The sequence below is a fragment of the Fusarium pseudograminearum genome, chromosome 1 (assembly GCF_000303195.2).
Source record: "Fusarium pseudograminearum CS3096 chromosome 1, whole genome shotgun sequence".
Lineage (NCBI taxonomy): Eukaryota > Fungi > Ascomycota > Sordariomycetes > Hypocreales > Nectriaceae > Fusarium > Fusarium pseudograminearum.
This window is the reverse complement of record NC_031951.1, coordinates 3,839,553-3,854,921: the sequence shown is the minus strand read 5'-3', so window position 1 is coordinate 3,854,921 and position 15,369 is coordinate 3,839,553. Positions and strand designations below refer to the sequence as shown.

The window sequence follows — 15,369 nt, the reverse complement described above, 5'->3', positions numbered from 1 at the left end:
GATTGGGCTGAGTGCGGGATGAAGGTCAAATCCATCTCCCAACGGCGACTATGGCGTAAGCACGACCGGTAGATACAGCCCCACAGGTAGGCAAGTGCTGGTTTATTATAGGTGTGGCGGATGAAAGTAGAGAGAGGGCTCTTTTCCCTCCAAAATATCGTGAGTAAATTTGTATTGGCCGTCATAAAGATGGGGGCTTGGAACCAAAACAGCAGATTCACTTGCAGCGATTTGCTGGTATAGCCGTGACGTAAGTTTGGTTGAAAATGTCGGATGCACTTCTCAGTCCTTCTTCTCGTCCTCATTTTCTGCGGACGTCCTGGGCTCTCCTTCAGAGTCAAAACCAAGGGCATCCAGCTCTCGGATAAGTTCGTTGATTTTGATGACCTTGGCGATCTGCTCGGGAAGCAACGCTTCACCATCCTCTTTCTTGTTCTTGAGATCCTTGGCCTGCTTTAACTTCTTCTTAAGGTTTCGAGCTTTTTTCTGTCGCTCGACCTCAGGATCGACCTCCTCAGTCTTGGTCTCTTGGGCAGGAGCTGGGACATCGCCCTCGGTCGCCTTTGCCTTCTTCCTAGCCTCACGGCGCTTGGCATTCTTATTGCTAGCGGCCGAGCCTTGCTCGGAGCTCTCTTCCTTCACACCTGCGGCACCGGGAATGCCGATTTTCTTGCCTCGCTCTCGGAAGGCTTCGGCGGTGCGGTTTTTGTAGACCTCGACATCTTCGGGCGGGCGGTAGCCAGGACGAATTTTGATAGCTTTGCGAGTAGTGCCATCTGCACGAACAGACTGTGGAATCTCGCGGTCGCCGCTGTTTTCGTCGGTGACGATACCAGCATTCGAGGGCTGTGAGGGCATCTTGGTAGGAGACGAATTGAGGAGTGGAAAGCAAGAGGAGGAAGATTTCACCAAACTCCGACGCTTGGAGTTGGTACCAACGGACCGGGTTCAGAAATCTGCTCGGCAGCTACCGAAGCGGGATGAGAGCTGCAAGTGTAACAGGACGTAACAAGTCTTGGAGGGGTCAAGGTTAGAGGGACTCCAGTGGCTTCATTGGGCCCGCACAGCGCCACGATAAAAACGTGGCTGTAGCAAACATCCATTTTGTGCTAATAGAGCCTGTGCAAATATATACTGAGAAGTGCCTGATGTCGCGTTGAGAAACCCATCTTGTGTTATATCTCGTTAAGCAGCCCTGACCAATTGTTCGACTAAGTTAAACTCCGGCAGGGTGGGTGGCTCCGGTCCTTCAGCAAAGGCCACAATGCCTCATCTTGGTGACTCTCTGAAATTGCCATAAATCTGAGCATCCATGGTTACATGAGTTAATGAGCCTCAGGGTATCAGAAAAATTGGCCGCTGAGAACATAAGAGACGAAATTAGTAGGCCATCTTATGCTACTAAAATCATAGCCTTTAGGCCATTTATTTTTATACCCTAAGACTGAGGAGGTCAACTTTTCTGCTACCCAGTAGACGAGGAAAGAGGCTATTGGGTCGCCTTTTGAATACTGTTCTCAAGTATGGCTTGTTTCTGTCTGGGCATAAGACAAGGGCTCCCTGCGAGGAGAGCTTATTTGACTTAAAGTAGAGAGCATGTGGGATTATCATTGGCCAACCACTCTTAGCTTCCCGTGTCCTGTAGGACCGACCGACCTTGTTTCAACTGTCTTCTCAGGCATACCAACCGGCCTTCATTGTATTGTATCGGTACCTTGGGAAGTAACACGACTCTTTGGGGCTAAATTGTCGAATGGCTTCTCGCAATAGAGCCTAAAAATGCCCAAGGCGACGATGGTCAGAAAACAGACATCACGAATGCTGCCATAGTACGATAATAGGTGCTCTTCATCCTGTGTACAGGATGATAGGCTGCCACAAGTTAACATCGGATTGTCACCATTTGAAGGGCACTGGCCAATGCTTCTAATATGGGAGCATATTCGGACGTCATGTCACCCAGTTACTTCGTTGTAATCTCACCGGTCGCCTCATGCATAGATCGTGGCATATTCAGAGCCTACGCAATTATGCCTGATCAAGCCACCAGGGCAAACTAATAGTCACTTTGGCTGAAGCCTTAGTTCTTTATCTGCAAGGTGTTTGTTGCGGAAAGGTCATAAATAAGGTAGCAGATTGTGTGCTTATCCAGCCGCATTTTCTGTACATTATTGCTTTGGGCTTACCTGTGTAAGGGACTTATTGGAGTCACCCAAGCACATAGGTATTTACCTAGCCCTGCATGGATGGGCAACCTGCTGATTTCTGTTGTCGTACCAAGGAGGCTGTGAAATAAATCCCCGTCATTGCTATTGCAGTGAAACGGTCAGGCTGTGATCACTCTGCCGCATTGCTACCTTGGCTAGGGTTCACAGGTCCTCTTCAAGGTAGGACTGACTGGACATGTGCTTGGACAGATCGTATCAGGAAGCCCAGCTGATCCTTAAACACTGTTGACACGGCCGTACCCAACTTGTACTGGAGTCTCCTGCCCAAGAATGACCAAGGCAGCAATAATAACAGGAACTGCCTTGCTCGAATGTTTGCCTTAGTACCCTTGCACATATGAGCGCAAACCTTTCTGTCAAATTTCACTCTGCACTGTTGCATACCTACCTAGGTAGGTAGGTAGGTATCTGCCCAAGGCCACTCACTTAGGCTGTAATCCGAGCTGCAAAGAGTGCTAATCAGCAAGTGCTGGCCCATTCAGATCGAGGCTGCTTCTCTCCTCCCTTTCCTCCAAATCACACAGGCAACTTCCAAACTTTACAACCACGTCAAGGGAGGCTTCAAAATCATACCACTATTGCTTTATTTACTCCAGTGTTTCCATAGCTGTTGCACTTCCTCGACATATTCCTCAGTAGACAGCTTTCATTTCTGACACACCTACGTTCAGCCCTACACTAGTTACCATCGCCAAGATGGCTGACTCCGATCTATCAACGGAAGCCAAGACAAGGGCGAACATAGGCCTTGAGCATGGGGCGGCCCTCAAGGCCAAAACTAACTTAATAGATACTTCGGATGCCTTGACCCCAGATCCAGGTACCGAAGATATGTTCAGGACTGAACAAAACAAATTCGCCTTTAGTCCAGGACAGCTTTCCAAACTACTTAACCCCAAGAGCCTCAACGCATTTTATGCCCTTGGAGGGATCAACGGCATAGAAAAAGGACTGCGAACTAATCGCAGTGCAGGTCTTGGCGTCGACGAGTCGACATTGGACGGCGAGGTTAACTTTCACGATGTCGCGCCCGAGGGAACACCCATGCATGGCACCGCCGGTGATTCTATCCCCGAAAGCAATGCTGAAGCAGCAGTCCACGTACCCCCTCCAGACGACCTGAATCCTGCCAGCCCCTTCTACGATCGGAAGAAGATATTCAGAGATAACGTACTTCCAGAGAGAAATTCCAAGTCCTTACTCGAGATTGCCTGGACTACCTACAACGACAAGGTTCTCATACTCTTAACTATTGCTGCTGTGGTATCGTTAGCCCTTGGCTTGTACCAGACTTTTGGTGGTGAACATAAACCAGGGGAGCCAAAGGTTGAGTGGGTTGAAGGTGTGGCGATTATTGTCGCCATCGTGTAAGTCATTGCTCCGATTTTTAATACCTGGTGAACTAACAGATATAGCATTGTTGTACTTGTCGGTACAGTCAACGACTGGCATATGCAGCGGCAGTTCACCCGCCTTACCAAGAAGACCAACGATCGTATGGTCAACGTGATTCGCTCCGGAAAATCACAAGAAATCTCGATCAACAATGTGATGGTTGGCGACATCATGCATCTCACTACTGGCGATATCGTGCCCGTAGATGGCATATTTATCCAAGGCAGCGCTGTCAAGTGTGACGAGTCCTCAGCTACTGGGGAGTCTGATCTTCTGCGAAAGACTCCAGCTGCTGACGTCTTTGACACAATACAAAAGCCAGAAACCAAGAATTTAGAGAAGCTTGACCCCTTTATAATATCGGGAAGCAAGGTTAGCGAGGGTAACGGAACTTTTCTCGTCACTGCTGTGGGTGTCAATTCCAGCTACGGTCGTATTTCAATGGCTCTTCGAACCGAACAGGAAGATACACCGCTCCAGAGGAAACTCAACGTTCTGGCGGATTGGATTGCGAAGGTCGGTGCTGGGGCTGCTCTACTGCTCTTCATTGTGCTTTTCATCAAGTTCTGCGCTCAGCTTCCGAATAATCGTGGCACTCCATCTGAAAAGGGCCAAGACTTCATGAAGATCTTCATTGTCTCCGTCACTGTCGTCGTTGTGGCAGTTCCCGAAGGACTGCCCTTGGCAGTAACACTGGCACTGAGCTTTGCGACGGTTAAGATGCTTCGTGATAACAATCTTGTTCGAATTCTCAAAGCTTGCGAAACCATGGGAAACGCTACGACTATTTGTTCCGACAAGACTGGCACATTGACGCAGAACAAAATGACTGTCGTCGCTGCCACTCTTGGGAAAATCACAAGCTTCGGTGGTACTGATGCGCCTATGGACAAGTCGATAAAATTAGACCAGGGGGCAATTACCGTGCCCAATGTTTCGGAGACTGGATTTGCGAATGGACTAAGCCACGAAGTCAAAGATCTTCTCGTTTGTTCCAATATCCTAAACTCAACTGCCTTCGAAGGTGAACAGGATGGACAGAAGACATTTATCGGATCCAAGACCGAGGTCGCTCTACTGGCCCACTGTCGAGACCGCCTCGGATCGGGCCCTATTGAAGAGGTTCGATCGACTGCCGAGATTGTACAGACCATCCCTTTTGACAGCAAATACAAATACAGTGCTGTCGTCGTAAAGGTGGCTGATGGGAGATACCGAGCGTTTGTGAAGGGTGCTTCGGAGATGCTCCTGGCCAGGTGTACCAAAGTCCTCGGAAACACATCTCAGGGGGACCTCACATCGGTCCTCCTGACAGATGCCGAGCGAGACATGTTCAATTTGATCATCAACTCCTACGCGGCGCAGACTCTCCGAACCATTTGTTCTTCATATCGAGATTTTGAATCGTGGCCACCTGAAGGGGCTGCTTCCCCAGAGAATCCACGATATGCAGACTTCAATGCTGTGCATCAAGACATGGCACTGATGAGTATCTACGGTATCAAGGACCCATTGAGACCGACCGTCATCAGTGCCCTTGGAGACTGTCGTCAAGCTGGCGTGGTCGTGAGAATGGTCACAGGTGACAACATTCAGACAGCTTGTGCTATTGCGTCTGAATGTGGAATCTTTAGACCTGACGAAGGCGGCATTGCAATGGAGGGCCCAGATTTCCGAAGGCTTCCGCCCGGAGAGCTAAAAGAGAAAGTAAGACATCTTCAGGTTCTCGCTCGCTCAAGTCCTGAGGATAAACGCGTTCTGGTTCGTACCCTGAAAGATCTTGGGGAAACTGTCGCTGTGACTGGCGATGGAACAAACGATGCTCCCGCTTTGAAGATGGCTGATATTGGGTTTTCCATGGGTATTGCTGGTACCGAAGTAGCCAAGGAGGCATCGTCAATTATCCTTCTTGATGACAAGTAAGCCAACTGCTATCGCGAGGAAATAGGTATGGCGCTAACAAGCTCCAGCTTTGCTTCCATCGTAAAGGGTTTGATGTGGGGTCGTGCTGTCAACGACTCCGTCAAGAAGTTCCTCCAGGTAGGTTTCCAAGTCGACTAACTTCTGGTGATAACTAACAAACAAAATCAGTTCCAACTGACTGTCAATATTACAGCCGTGGTATTAACATTTGTATCAGCGGTCGCAAGCAGCACACAGGAATCTGTCCTCAATGCCGTTCAGCTTCTTTGGGTCAATCTGATCATGGATACCTTCGCAGCACTTGCACTTGCGACAGACCCCCCTACTCGTAGTGTACTTGATCGAAAGCCGGATCGAAAGTCTGCCCCTCTCATCACATTGAGGATGGCCAAGATGATCATAGGTCAAGCAATTTGTCAGCTCGCCATCACCTTTGTGCTGAACTTTGGTGGTAAGAAACTTTTGGGCTGGTACGATGACTCTGAAAGGGATGCAAAAGAGCTGAAGACACTCGTCTTTAACACATTTGTCTGGCTGCAGATATTCAACGAAATCAAGTACGTCTGAAGGCATCGATCTCGTGTCAACTCTCGCTAACCCAAGATTTTAGCAACCGTCGTCTAGATAACAAGCTCAATATCTTTGACGGTCTTCACCGCAATATATTCTTCATTGTTATTAACCTCATCATGATCGGAGGCCAAATCATTATTATATTTGTGGGAGGTGATGCCTTTGAGATTGTTCGCTTGAGCGGGAAGGAATGGGGATTGTCGATCGGCCTAGGAGCAATATCTATTCCTTGGGGTGTAGCCATTAGGCTCTGCCCTGATGAATGGATTGCTGCTTGCCTCCCAGGTTTCCTCCGCAGAAGATGGATCTCACCCTCAGAGGCGGACCTTGCAGCTGAAAAGCCGCTGGATTCGGACGATGAGTTCGTGCGGCCACCACTCCGTGTCATGAGCTCTCTTCGTGGACCACGTGTACAGCAGCATATCGGGTTCAAAGAAAGAATGCATAGGGTTAAGGAGAAGGCCAAGGAAAAGGCGCATAGAGAAACAAATGCTCCACCAGAGAAGTCAGGAGCAGTTGTTGGCCATGTAACTGAAGGGGGTCACTCCTAGACCGAGCGCATCCGTGAAGGAGAGTAAAAGGGCGATAGGATTAAGAGTATATTGATTGTTTTACTGCAGTATTAATTGCCAAAACCTTGATTAAAGCATGGACCAGTATCTAGTAAGTATCCAAGACTTAAGAGAACTTAAGAGACTTATTAGAAGTTGATGTGACTTGAAGTTGATGGATAGAGGACTCATTGTAGTCACCTCAGGGTACAAGAAAAGCTGGCCGCCCGGAGCATAAAAGACAAAATTAGCAAGTCAGCTTGTACCATTACAGCCACAAGCTTAGGCTGTTTATTTTTGCTTTACACAACTTAGAGTTCGACTTTTCTGTTACCCACTAGTCGTTACATGCTGTTAAAGTGGAGCTCGGGATATCTGGCCCAACTGACCAATCACGGCCAAGGTAAATATGTCCCCGGAACTTCGCGAATTTCCTGGCCTGACAATCTCTAGAACCTCCCCATCCTTCAACCGAAGCCTCACAACGCCCGTCGCAGACGTCCACCACCGACTCCTAGCCGTGTTCCAGACGCCCAATTGCGCAATTCAGTCAAAATGGTAAGATATCTTTAGTCGCCGAGCCCTCCATGTCGACTCCAGAAGCTAATCGCGCACTCACATAGGCCTTCGCCAACACCCTCTACAGGCAAGTCACAGCGACGACGATGACGAACAGATAACAACGTGGCGGATCTCGAGACTAATACGAATCAACTACACAGGAGCCTGTTCTCCACCAACTACCTGATGCTCGCGACCGTTTTCTCTGCCGGCTTCGCTTGGGAGATGTAAGGACGCCTCTATTTTGGACAAACGGGGACAGGGTGCTGATTGAAATGTAGCGGCTTCAACAACGTCATGGACAAGGTCTGGGATAACCACAACCGAGGCGTACGTTCGATCCTACCGAGTCAATTTGATATTCATATATACTAACCAGGTTCGCAGCGACAATGGAAGGACATTCGACACAAGTTTATCGAGGGTGGCGATGAGGACGAGGAATAAAGTGGCTGACCGGGGAATTGATTATCGAGCAACAAACGAGGTGGGGGACTGAATCCATGTCACTAGCCGTGTACAAATTAGAAGAGAATTAGAGGCAGGATTTCACACACAAGGCTTCCCTATATCCTTTGGCTCGAGGTCCATACAGTTTGATGCTTAGATCCGCACTCGCCTACTGCGTTTGCATTGCTGAATTACATTGCATGTTGACTGAATCGCCGGGTTGGCCCGTTTGCCTTAGTAGGTATCATGAATTGCATTTACCAGGTAATCCCGCTCCATTGATTACAGGGAGCCGTAGAGGGCTGTTTGGCCGGGCATTCGTTGCTGGTGCAGTGGCCGAGGGGCAACACCTACCTTAGTACCTTGGGTAGAGTCAGCCTCAGGATGCAATGGACTGTAACCCGATTTAATCATCCAAGTATCCCACTCGTCATCAACTTGGGAAACTGATACCCCTACAATCTGACATTAACAGTCACAATCTTCACAGCTGGCTCGTGGGTTTTCTGCCTTGCCGATTAAAGAACTCGTTGGCGAATAAGCCATTTTTCTGTACTGCTTCCTAGTCAACTACTGACGTCTTTGTCTGCAACGTCCTGTTCTGTTCCGCCAGACTTCTCCAATATTTGCGGACCCCCCACCTCACTTAGCATCGCCTATCAACAACCCGCCTGACGACATCGCCGACACCGCAGTCAACGTTTTTGCTTTTCTTTTCTTCTTTTTCTCTACTCTTGAGCCTTCCCCTTATTCATATCTGACACCAAAAATACTACGATGAGGTTGAATTGACAATGTCCCATTCCATGTCGACGCAGGAGCAGCAGCTCTGTCAGTTCTTGGCAGAGCTGCCCGCACGCTTCAACTACCGCTTCACCGAAGAAGCTTCCCGCGAACTATTAACCAGCCTATTCTGGTCTCTTGCTGGCGGAAGCAACGAATACATGCGACTTCTCTTCCCGGACGGTAAACCTGGAGAAAGCCTCAAGCTAAGCGACTCTCAAGGCGCACTCGAAGGCGCCGAGTACACAGAAGCAGCGCGGGGACGACGATGTGGACATATCTTCAAGCCCGGCGAGGCATCATACATGTGCCGTACCTGCGGTACTGACGAGACTTGCTGCCTGTGCGCCCGATGCTTCGACTCAACCGACCACACCGGACATATGGTCAGAATCCACATATCCGTGGGGAATAGCGGTTGCTGCGATTGTGGAGATGATGAAGCATGGCGGACACCTCTGTTCTGTACGATCCATTCAAATGTTCAAGGAGGTACCGATAAGGGCAAAGGCAAGGAGGCAGCTGGTCTGCCTGAGGATCTTGTGACGAATTTGCAGATGACCATTGGTCGCGTATTTGATTACATCTGCGACGTTATCTCATGCTCTCCAGAGCAGCTACGACAAGCCAAAACGCAAGATTCGATTCTCGAAGATGAACAGACATCACGCCTACTGTCTAAATACTATGGACCCGAAGCAGAACAGTGCCATGAATTTGCACTTGTTCTATGGAACGATGAGAAGCACACTGTTCAAGAAGTTCAAGACCAAGTTGCTCGTGCTTGCAAGAAAAGCCGAAAGCTGGCAGCAGAGAATGCCTGGGAGACAGATGCGATTGGACGAAGTATACTTACGTACTTGCCAGATGTTCCCCGACTCTTGGAAATGGCTACGATTATGGAGGCTATTAGGGTTACGGTCACCATTCGGTCTGCAAGAGACACATTCCGCGAACAAATGTGCGGCACGCTCGTCGAATGGTTGAGCGATATTTCTGGTTGCTCCGTTGGGCATGATAACAGCATCCTCCGACGAACTGTCTGCGAGCAAGTGATGAATCCTTGGCGTAAGGGTAGCCAGGCAACTCATACGCTAGGCTTGATAGACGATGAAGAGGAGGATGACCAGATCGTTGATAGTAGAAGACGCTTTGATGGTATGAATGCTAGATTCATCCTAGCATTGCAAGCTGCCGCAGGAGCCGGCGCCGGCGTTCAAATCGATATCGACGATGAGGACGACGAGGAGGAGGAGGAAGATGTTGATGCAGATATGGACGATCAGGCCCAGCATTCTCCTTCCAGTTCCGTGGCTGGAGGTGACGAAGATGAGGACGACGATGTTATGATGGTAGATGCCCGGGGAGACGTGGGAGACCTCGGTATGAATTGGCGCGACAACGATCAAGCTTTGGAAGAAGACGAAGCGACAATGGCAGGATATCCGCCTCCACCTCCGCCCCCTGCTGCTCAAGTTCAGGCTCAGGCTCAGGCTCAGCCCCAGCCGGAAGCTCCAGCTAGAACTGGCGACAGAGAGGGAACGCCTTCTGATTCAGACACAGCAGAACCCTTGATCGCGCCTGCGATCTATGCCAAGGCGAATGCTGAAATTCCCAAGACGCCCGGTAGAACTGAGAAGCATATCCCCAGACCTGGAACTTATTGGATCGAGACGCCCGTTGTATATGCGCAACGCGAGAACGTACCTCCAGCCGAGGACGTCTTCCGTCGCGTTCGTCTCGATTGGCTTCTACTCTTCGATCTGCGAATGTGGAAGAAGGTCAGGAACGACCTTCGAGCCTTGTATATTTCTACAGTCGTAACTATACCCGAATTCAAGCGGGTGTTGGCTCTCAGATTCGCCAGCCTTTACACCATTCTGGCCCAGCTCTACCTGGTCGGAGATAGGGAACCAGATCACTCCATTATCAACCTGTCTCTCCAGATGCTCACCACCCCATCCATCACTGCAGAGGTTGTTGAACGTGGTAATTTCATGACCAGCTTGCTGGCGATTCTCTACACCTTTTTGACAACCCGTCAGGTTGGACACCCCTGGGAGGTTTCCCCTGATGCAGTTCTTGGATTTGAGAGTGGCTCCGTCACTAACCGGCGCATGTACCACTTCTACCAAGATCTCAAGTATCTATTTGGCGCTCCTCATGTCCAGGAGCGTGTGAGATGCGAGCCTCGCTACCTCATGCAGTTCCTCGATCTCGTCAAACTCCACCAGTGCATAGGTCCTAACGTGAGAGCTGTGGTTGAGCACGTAGAATATGAGGCCGACTCCTGGATCACGGCTTCCCTCGTGACCAGGCAAATCAATCTGCAAGCTCGAAACCTTGCTGAAGCGTTCCGTAACTGCCCACCTGATGAGTTCCATTACCTGCAGGATGCAATCCGCTTCACAGCGAAAACCGTTATCCTGAACTCAATTGGCGCCGAACGCCATCGGTTCAAGCAAGGAGAAATCAAGGATGAGGTGCAGTTCAAAACGTTAAGCGATTTTGAGTTTGAGGGCGAAGACGCATCTTTTGATGTGGTCAAGTTTGTTGTTGAAAAGGATGCAATCAGCTTCCATCATGCCCTGCACTATACTCTCTCTTGGCTCATTGAGTGCGGAAGATCATTGCCTGTGTCTACTGTACGCAACCTACTGAGCTTTACCCAACAAGAGCTCAAGTCAAAGCCGAAACTCATGGGCCGGCCCCAAGTGCCACGCAAGAATTACACTGCAGAGGATTATCTCATTGCATCTTTCGATTTTCCTTTACGCGTTTGCGCTTGGCTTGCCCAGATCAAAGCCAACATGTGGGTTCGCAACGGAATTAGCTTGCGACACCAAGCCAGCACCTACCGGGGTGTTGGTCAGCGAGATGTGTCTCATCACCGAGATATCTTCCTTCTCCAAACCGCTTTGGTAGTTTGCAACCCTAGCCGAGTATTGGCTTCGGTTGTCGACCGCTTCGGAATGGAGAGCTGGGTCAAAGGCCTGTTCGAACTCAAGTCAGAAGCACAAGATGATGCACAACATCTCGATGTCGTTGAGGACATGATTCATCTCCTCATAGTTTTGCTCAGCGATCGTACATCTTTGATATCATCAGAGGACGAGGCTCAGTCCAGACTATTGGCTATGCGTCGTGACATCATCCATGTGCTGTGTTTCAAGCCTCTCTCGTTCAACGAGATCTGTAATAAGCTTCCAGAAAAGTATCAGGAGCAAGAGGACTTCCACCGAGTTCTGGATGAAATGGCTACTTTCAAGTCACCTGAGGGTGTTTCTGACGTTGGTACTTTCGAGCTGCGACCCGAGTTCATCGAGGAGATTGACCCTTACATCGCACACTACAACAAGAATCAACGAGAAGAGTCCGAGCTGGCTTATCGAAAGAAGATGGCAAAGCGAACAGGTAAAACCGTTGATGAAATCGTATACGAGCCCAAAGCCCGACCAGTCCCCTCAGGCATGTTCGAGGAACTGGGCGCTTTCACCAGCACTGGCATGTTTGCCCAGGTCATCTACTACTCGCTTCTCTATCCCTTGATGGCTGGCAAGTTTACCCCATCGATTCCTTTCACTCGGCTGGAGACATTCCTGCAAGTCGTTTTGCATCTCATGCTCATTGCGATCCTTGAGGACAAGTCGAACGACGATGATATGAGTGAAGAATCAACCAAGTCATTCACATATATTGCCCTCACCAAACCTGGACGCAGCAACTTCTTGCCTGTTCCTGAGAAAGAGACAAGAACCATTGTGTCTTTGCTGAACATGATGTCGACCAAAGACGAGTTCAAGGCGGTCCACCCCAAGGTTGCACTGGTTCTCAAGCGATTGCGCCAAAAGCGTCCTCGTACCTTTGAGTCTGCATTTGTGACTTTGGGGGCTTCCGTCGATCGCATTAACACCGCTTCGCCCGCCAACACGTCTGTTGAAGAGGAGCGTGAAAGGAGAAAGAAGGCTGCTCTGAGTCGTCAAGCTAAGGTCATGGCGCATTTCCAACAGCAGCAGAAGAGCTTCTTGGAGAACCAGACCTCAATCGACTGGGGCAGTGACATAGACGAAGATACGGATGAGGAAGGGGAAGAAGAGCAAACCGAGGATCGGAAACACAACTGGAAATATCCCGTGGGCACATGTATCCTGTGTCAGGAAGAGCCGGACGATCGCCATCTCTACGGAACATTTGCCCACTTCAACGAAAGCCGTATTCTCCGGCAAACGGATTTCCAAGACCCTGATTTTGTCCGCGAAGCATCACAAACCCCGTGCAGTCTTGACCGATCGGCCGAGGATGTGCGACCGTTTGGTATCGCCCACGAAAACAGGAAGATGGTAGAAAAGATCAATGCTCAGGGCGAGACTTTCCTTGCAGAGAGACAAACGATTGGTAAAGGATTCCCTTCCAACGTGTGCCGGTCGGGTCCTGTGGCAAGTGGTTGTGGCCATATGATGCATTACCGTTGCTTTGAAGTATACTACGAAGCAACCGTTAGGCGCCATACACACCAAATTGCCAGGCACCATCCCGAGGACACTCGGCGCAATGAGTTCGTTTGCCCATTGTGCAAGGCTCTGGGAAATGCGTTTATGCCTATCATCTGGAAGGGTATAGATGAGTCCTACCCGGGCTATCTACAGTCCCAAAGTACATTTGATGACTTTGTCGAGAAACAGCTGGGATCTGCTTACTGGATTGGTGGAAGCAAGGCACGTGAGGATGAGCCAACCGTGCCTGGCATGTTCACCCCAAGCCTCCCAGGTAGCCTCGTTGAGTCTCTTCTTCCAATCCAGACTTCGAGTGAGAACACATGGGGAAGGGATGATGCCGAGTCCCACTCATCAACTGTCGGTACTCCCGTCAGTTACGCATTCTCTGACTCGATCACCCCTGAGCCAGCACAACCTCAACCAGCCTCCACCAACACGGACGGTTCCCAGTTGATGAAAGAACTGTTGGCAGCCTACCGCCGGCTGAGAAACACTCTTCGCGTCAATGGTCTTCGCACCAATCACCTTATCGATGCTAAGGGCGATAACGATGGTGAGCTTTGTGCCAGTGACACTTTGGTCAAGTCTGTGGGTTTTACCATCTCTTCTATTGAAGTTCAGCAGCGAGGTATTGAGGCTCAATCCGGCATGACACTTTTGGAAAAAATCCCTGAGCACATCCTGACTCATCTGAGAATCCTATCAGAGACTGTCTCTTCCTATATCGCTATTGGGGCGCAGCCTGGTGGAACTGAGAACAAGATCGAAGAAGAGTTCAAGAAGGATAGTGAAAGGCAGCATTGCCAGCTGTTCATGACCCGATACTTTGGCACCGGAACTCCTTATGCTCGCCGGCCACTTGACGTTTATCCTCCATTGCTAAGTATGGATTCGTTCCTGTTCTTGGTGGAATGCTCTTACGGCTTGGTGCCGCTTCAGAAAGCCGAGATATCGCATGTGCTTCGATTGTGTTACTTGGCAGAGCTTGTTAAGCTGGTCTATCACATGGGTCGCAATATCCCTGTTGCCAGCTGGGTTGGCAACCTCACCAATCGTCAAACACAAGACCCAGCCATTAATAACTTTGCTGATTTTGCTCTTGGTGTGACAAAGACTGGTCTTGAGTATCACGCTGCCCAGTTCCCCGAAGGTGTGGAGTTTGGTGAGAACCGAGGGTTCCAGCAACCCAACGTGGACACTCTAGAGAGCTGGTATACATTCTCAAAAAAGTACGCTCTCACTTTCCTACGAAAGTGTGTCATCTTTCTCTATGTCAAGTACGGTGTAGACTTTAACAGCCATGTTTCGTCCAGCCCAGATGCTGATGAGCTAGAGCGCCTCACGGAGGCACTAAAGCTGCCAACGTTTGACGAAATGTGTGCTTCCATCACAGACAACGCATCTTCCTGCGGCTGGCCCCAGAAGACCTCGGAGCTGGTTTCGGGTTGGGTCAAACATCAAGTTATGTGGCCTGGAGACTACAGCGAAATCCCGCTCTCGGCGATGATGAGCCATCCTGGAATCTTTGAGCTGATAGGACTGCCAAAGAACTACGATGCTCTCATTGACGAGGCTACCCGGCGGAAATGTCCCACCACAGGCAAGGAACTTACGGATCCTGTCATTTGCCTCTTCTGTGGAGAACTGTCGTGCAGTCAAGGCACATGTTGTCAGAAGACGGACAACTCTTCGGATCGTACGGAGTTCACCAAAATCGGTGGTGCACAGCAACACATGCGAAAGTAAGTACCTAAGTATCGGAGTGAACCCAAAGGTTGAAAAATACTAACATTATTTGCTTAGGTGTCAACGCAACATCGGTGTCTTCCTCAATGTACGCAAGTGCTCGGTGGTGTACCTCTTCCGACTTTCAGGATCATTTACACCGGCACCGTACATCGACAAGTACGGAGAGACGGATCCGCAGCTGCGTCATGGCCGACAGCTCTTCCTCAACCAAAAGCGATATGACTCTATGATACGTAACACAGTACTCAACCATGGAGTGCCAAGTTTGATCAGCCGAAAGTTAGAGGCAGAGATCAACAATGGAGGATGGGATACTTTGTAGTAAACGCAAGGAGTTATTGATTGGTATAGGAAAGGAAAGCTATTAGTGTTATGCTATGAATCATTATAACCAAAGGTGTAGAAAGGGTTACAGGCTATTATATGATCCGCGGTGTCGGAGGGATGATTGTTTTTTTTGTTTTTTTTTGTATGCCCGTTAGTATCAACATTCAACATAGAAGCATGATGTATAAAACAAGCAGATCATATTCTGCCCAGGTTTGAGAGCGCACTTTCAGCATAGCTACTTTTATTATCACTACCGCACTGTATACTTCCTAAGACTTGATCATGTTATGCATCAGTCACATTTCTTTATCTTCTTTGACATGGTTGGGT

General features: G+C 49.5%; 4 protein-coding genes across 4 annotated transcripts; 3 read left to right on the top strand and 1 right to left on the bottom strand.

Moving 5' to 3' along the window:
• Positions 1–282: 282 nt before the first annotated feature.
• FPSE_01816 (uncharacterized protein) lies at positions 283–858 on the bottom strand (the record flags this gene model as incomplete). Its single annotated transcript, XM_009254935.1, has 1 exon — positions 283–858. The coding sequence occupies one exon, from the start codon at positions 856–858 to the stop codon at positions 283–285; it is 576 nt and encodes a 191-aa protein (XP_009253210.1).
• A 2,066-nt stretch (positions 859–2,924) lies between these two features.
• Positions 2,925–6,670, top strand: FPSE_01817 (uncharacterized protein; the record flags this gene model as incomplete). Its single annotated transcript, XM_009254936.1, has 5 exons — positions 2,925–3,595; positions 3,644–5,542; positions 5,594–5,663; positions 5,715–6,103; positions 6,157–6,670. The coding sequence occupies 5 exons, from the start codon at positions 2,925–2,927 to the stop codon at positions 6,668–6,670; spliced, it is 3,543 nt and encodes a 1,180-aa protein (XP_009253211.1).
• Positions 6,671–7,079: 409 nt separating this feature from the next.
• On the top strand, positions 7,080–7,678 carry FPSE_01818 (uncharacterized protein; the record flags this gene model as incomplete). Its single annotated transcript, XM_009254937.1, has 4 exons — positions 7,080–7,228; positions 7,393–7,458; positions 7,513–7,561; positions 7,619–7,678. The coding sequence occupies 4 exons, from the start codon at positions 7,080–7,082 to the stop codon at positions 7,676–7,678; spliced, it is 324 nt and encodes a 107-aa protein (XP_009253212.1).
• Positions 7,679–8,475: 797 nt separating this feature from the next.
• Positions 8,476–15,031, top strand: FPSE_01819 (uncharacterized protein; the record flags this gene model as incomplete). Its single annotated transcript, XM_009254938.1, has 2 exons — positions 8,476–14,702; positions 14,764–15,031. The coding sequence occupies 2 exons, from the start codon at positions 8,476–8,478 to the stop codon at positions 15,029–15,031; spliced, it is 6,495 nt and encodes a 2,164-aa protein (XP_009253213.1).
• Positions 15,032–15,369: the final 338 nt, after the last annotated feature.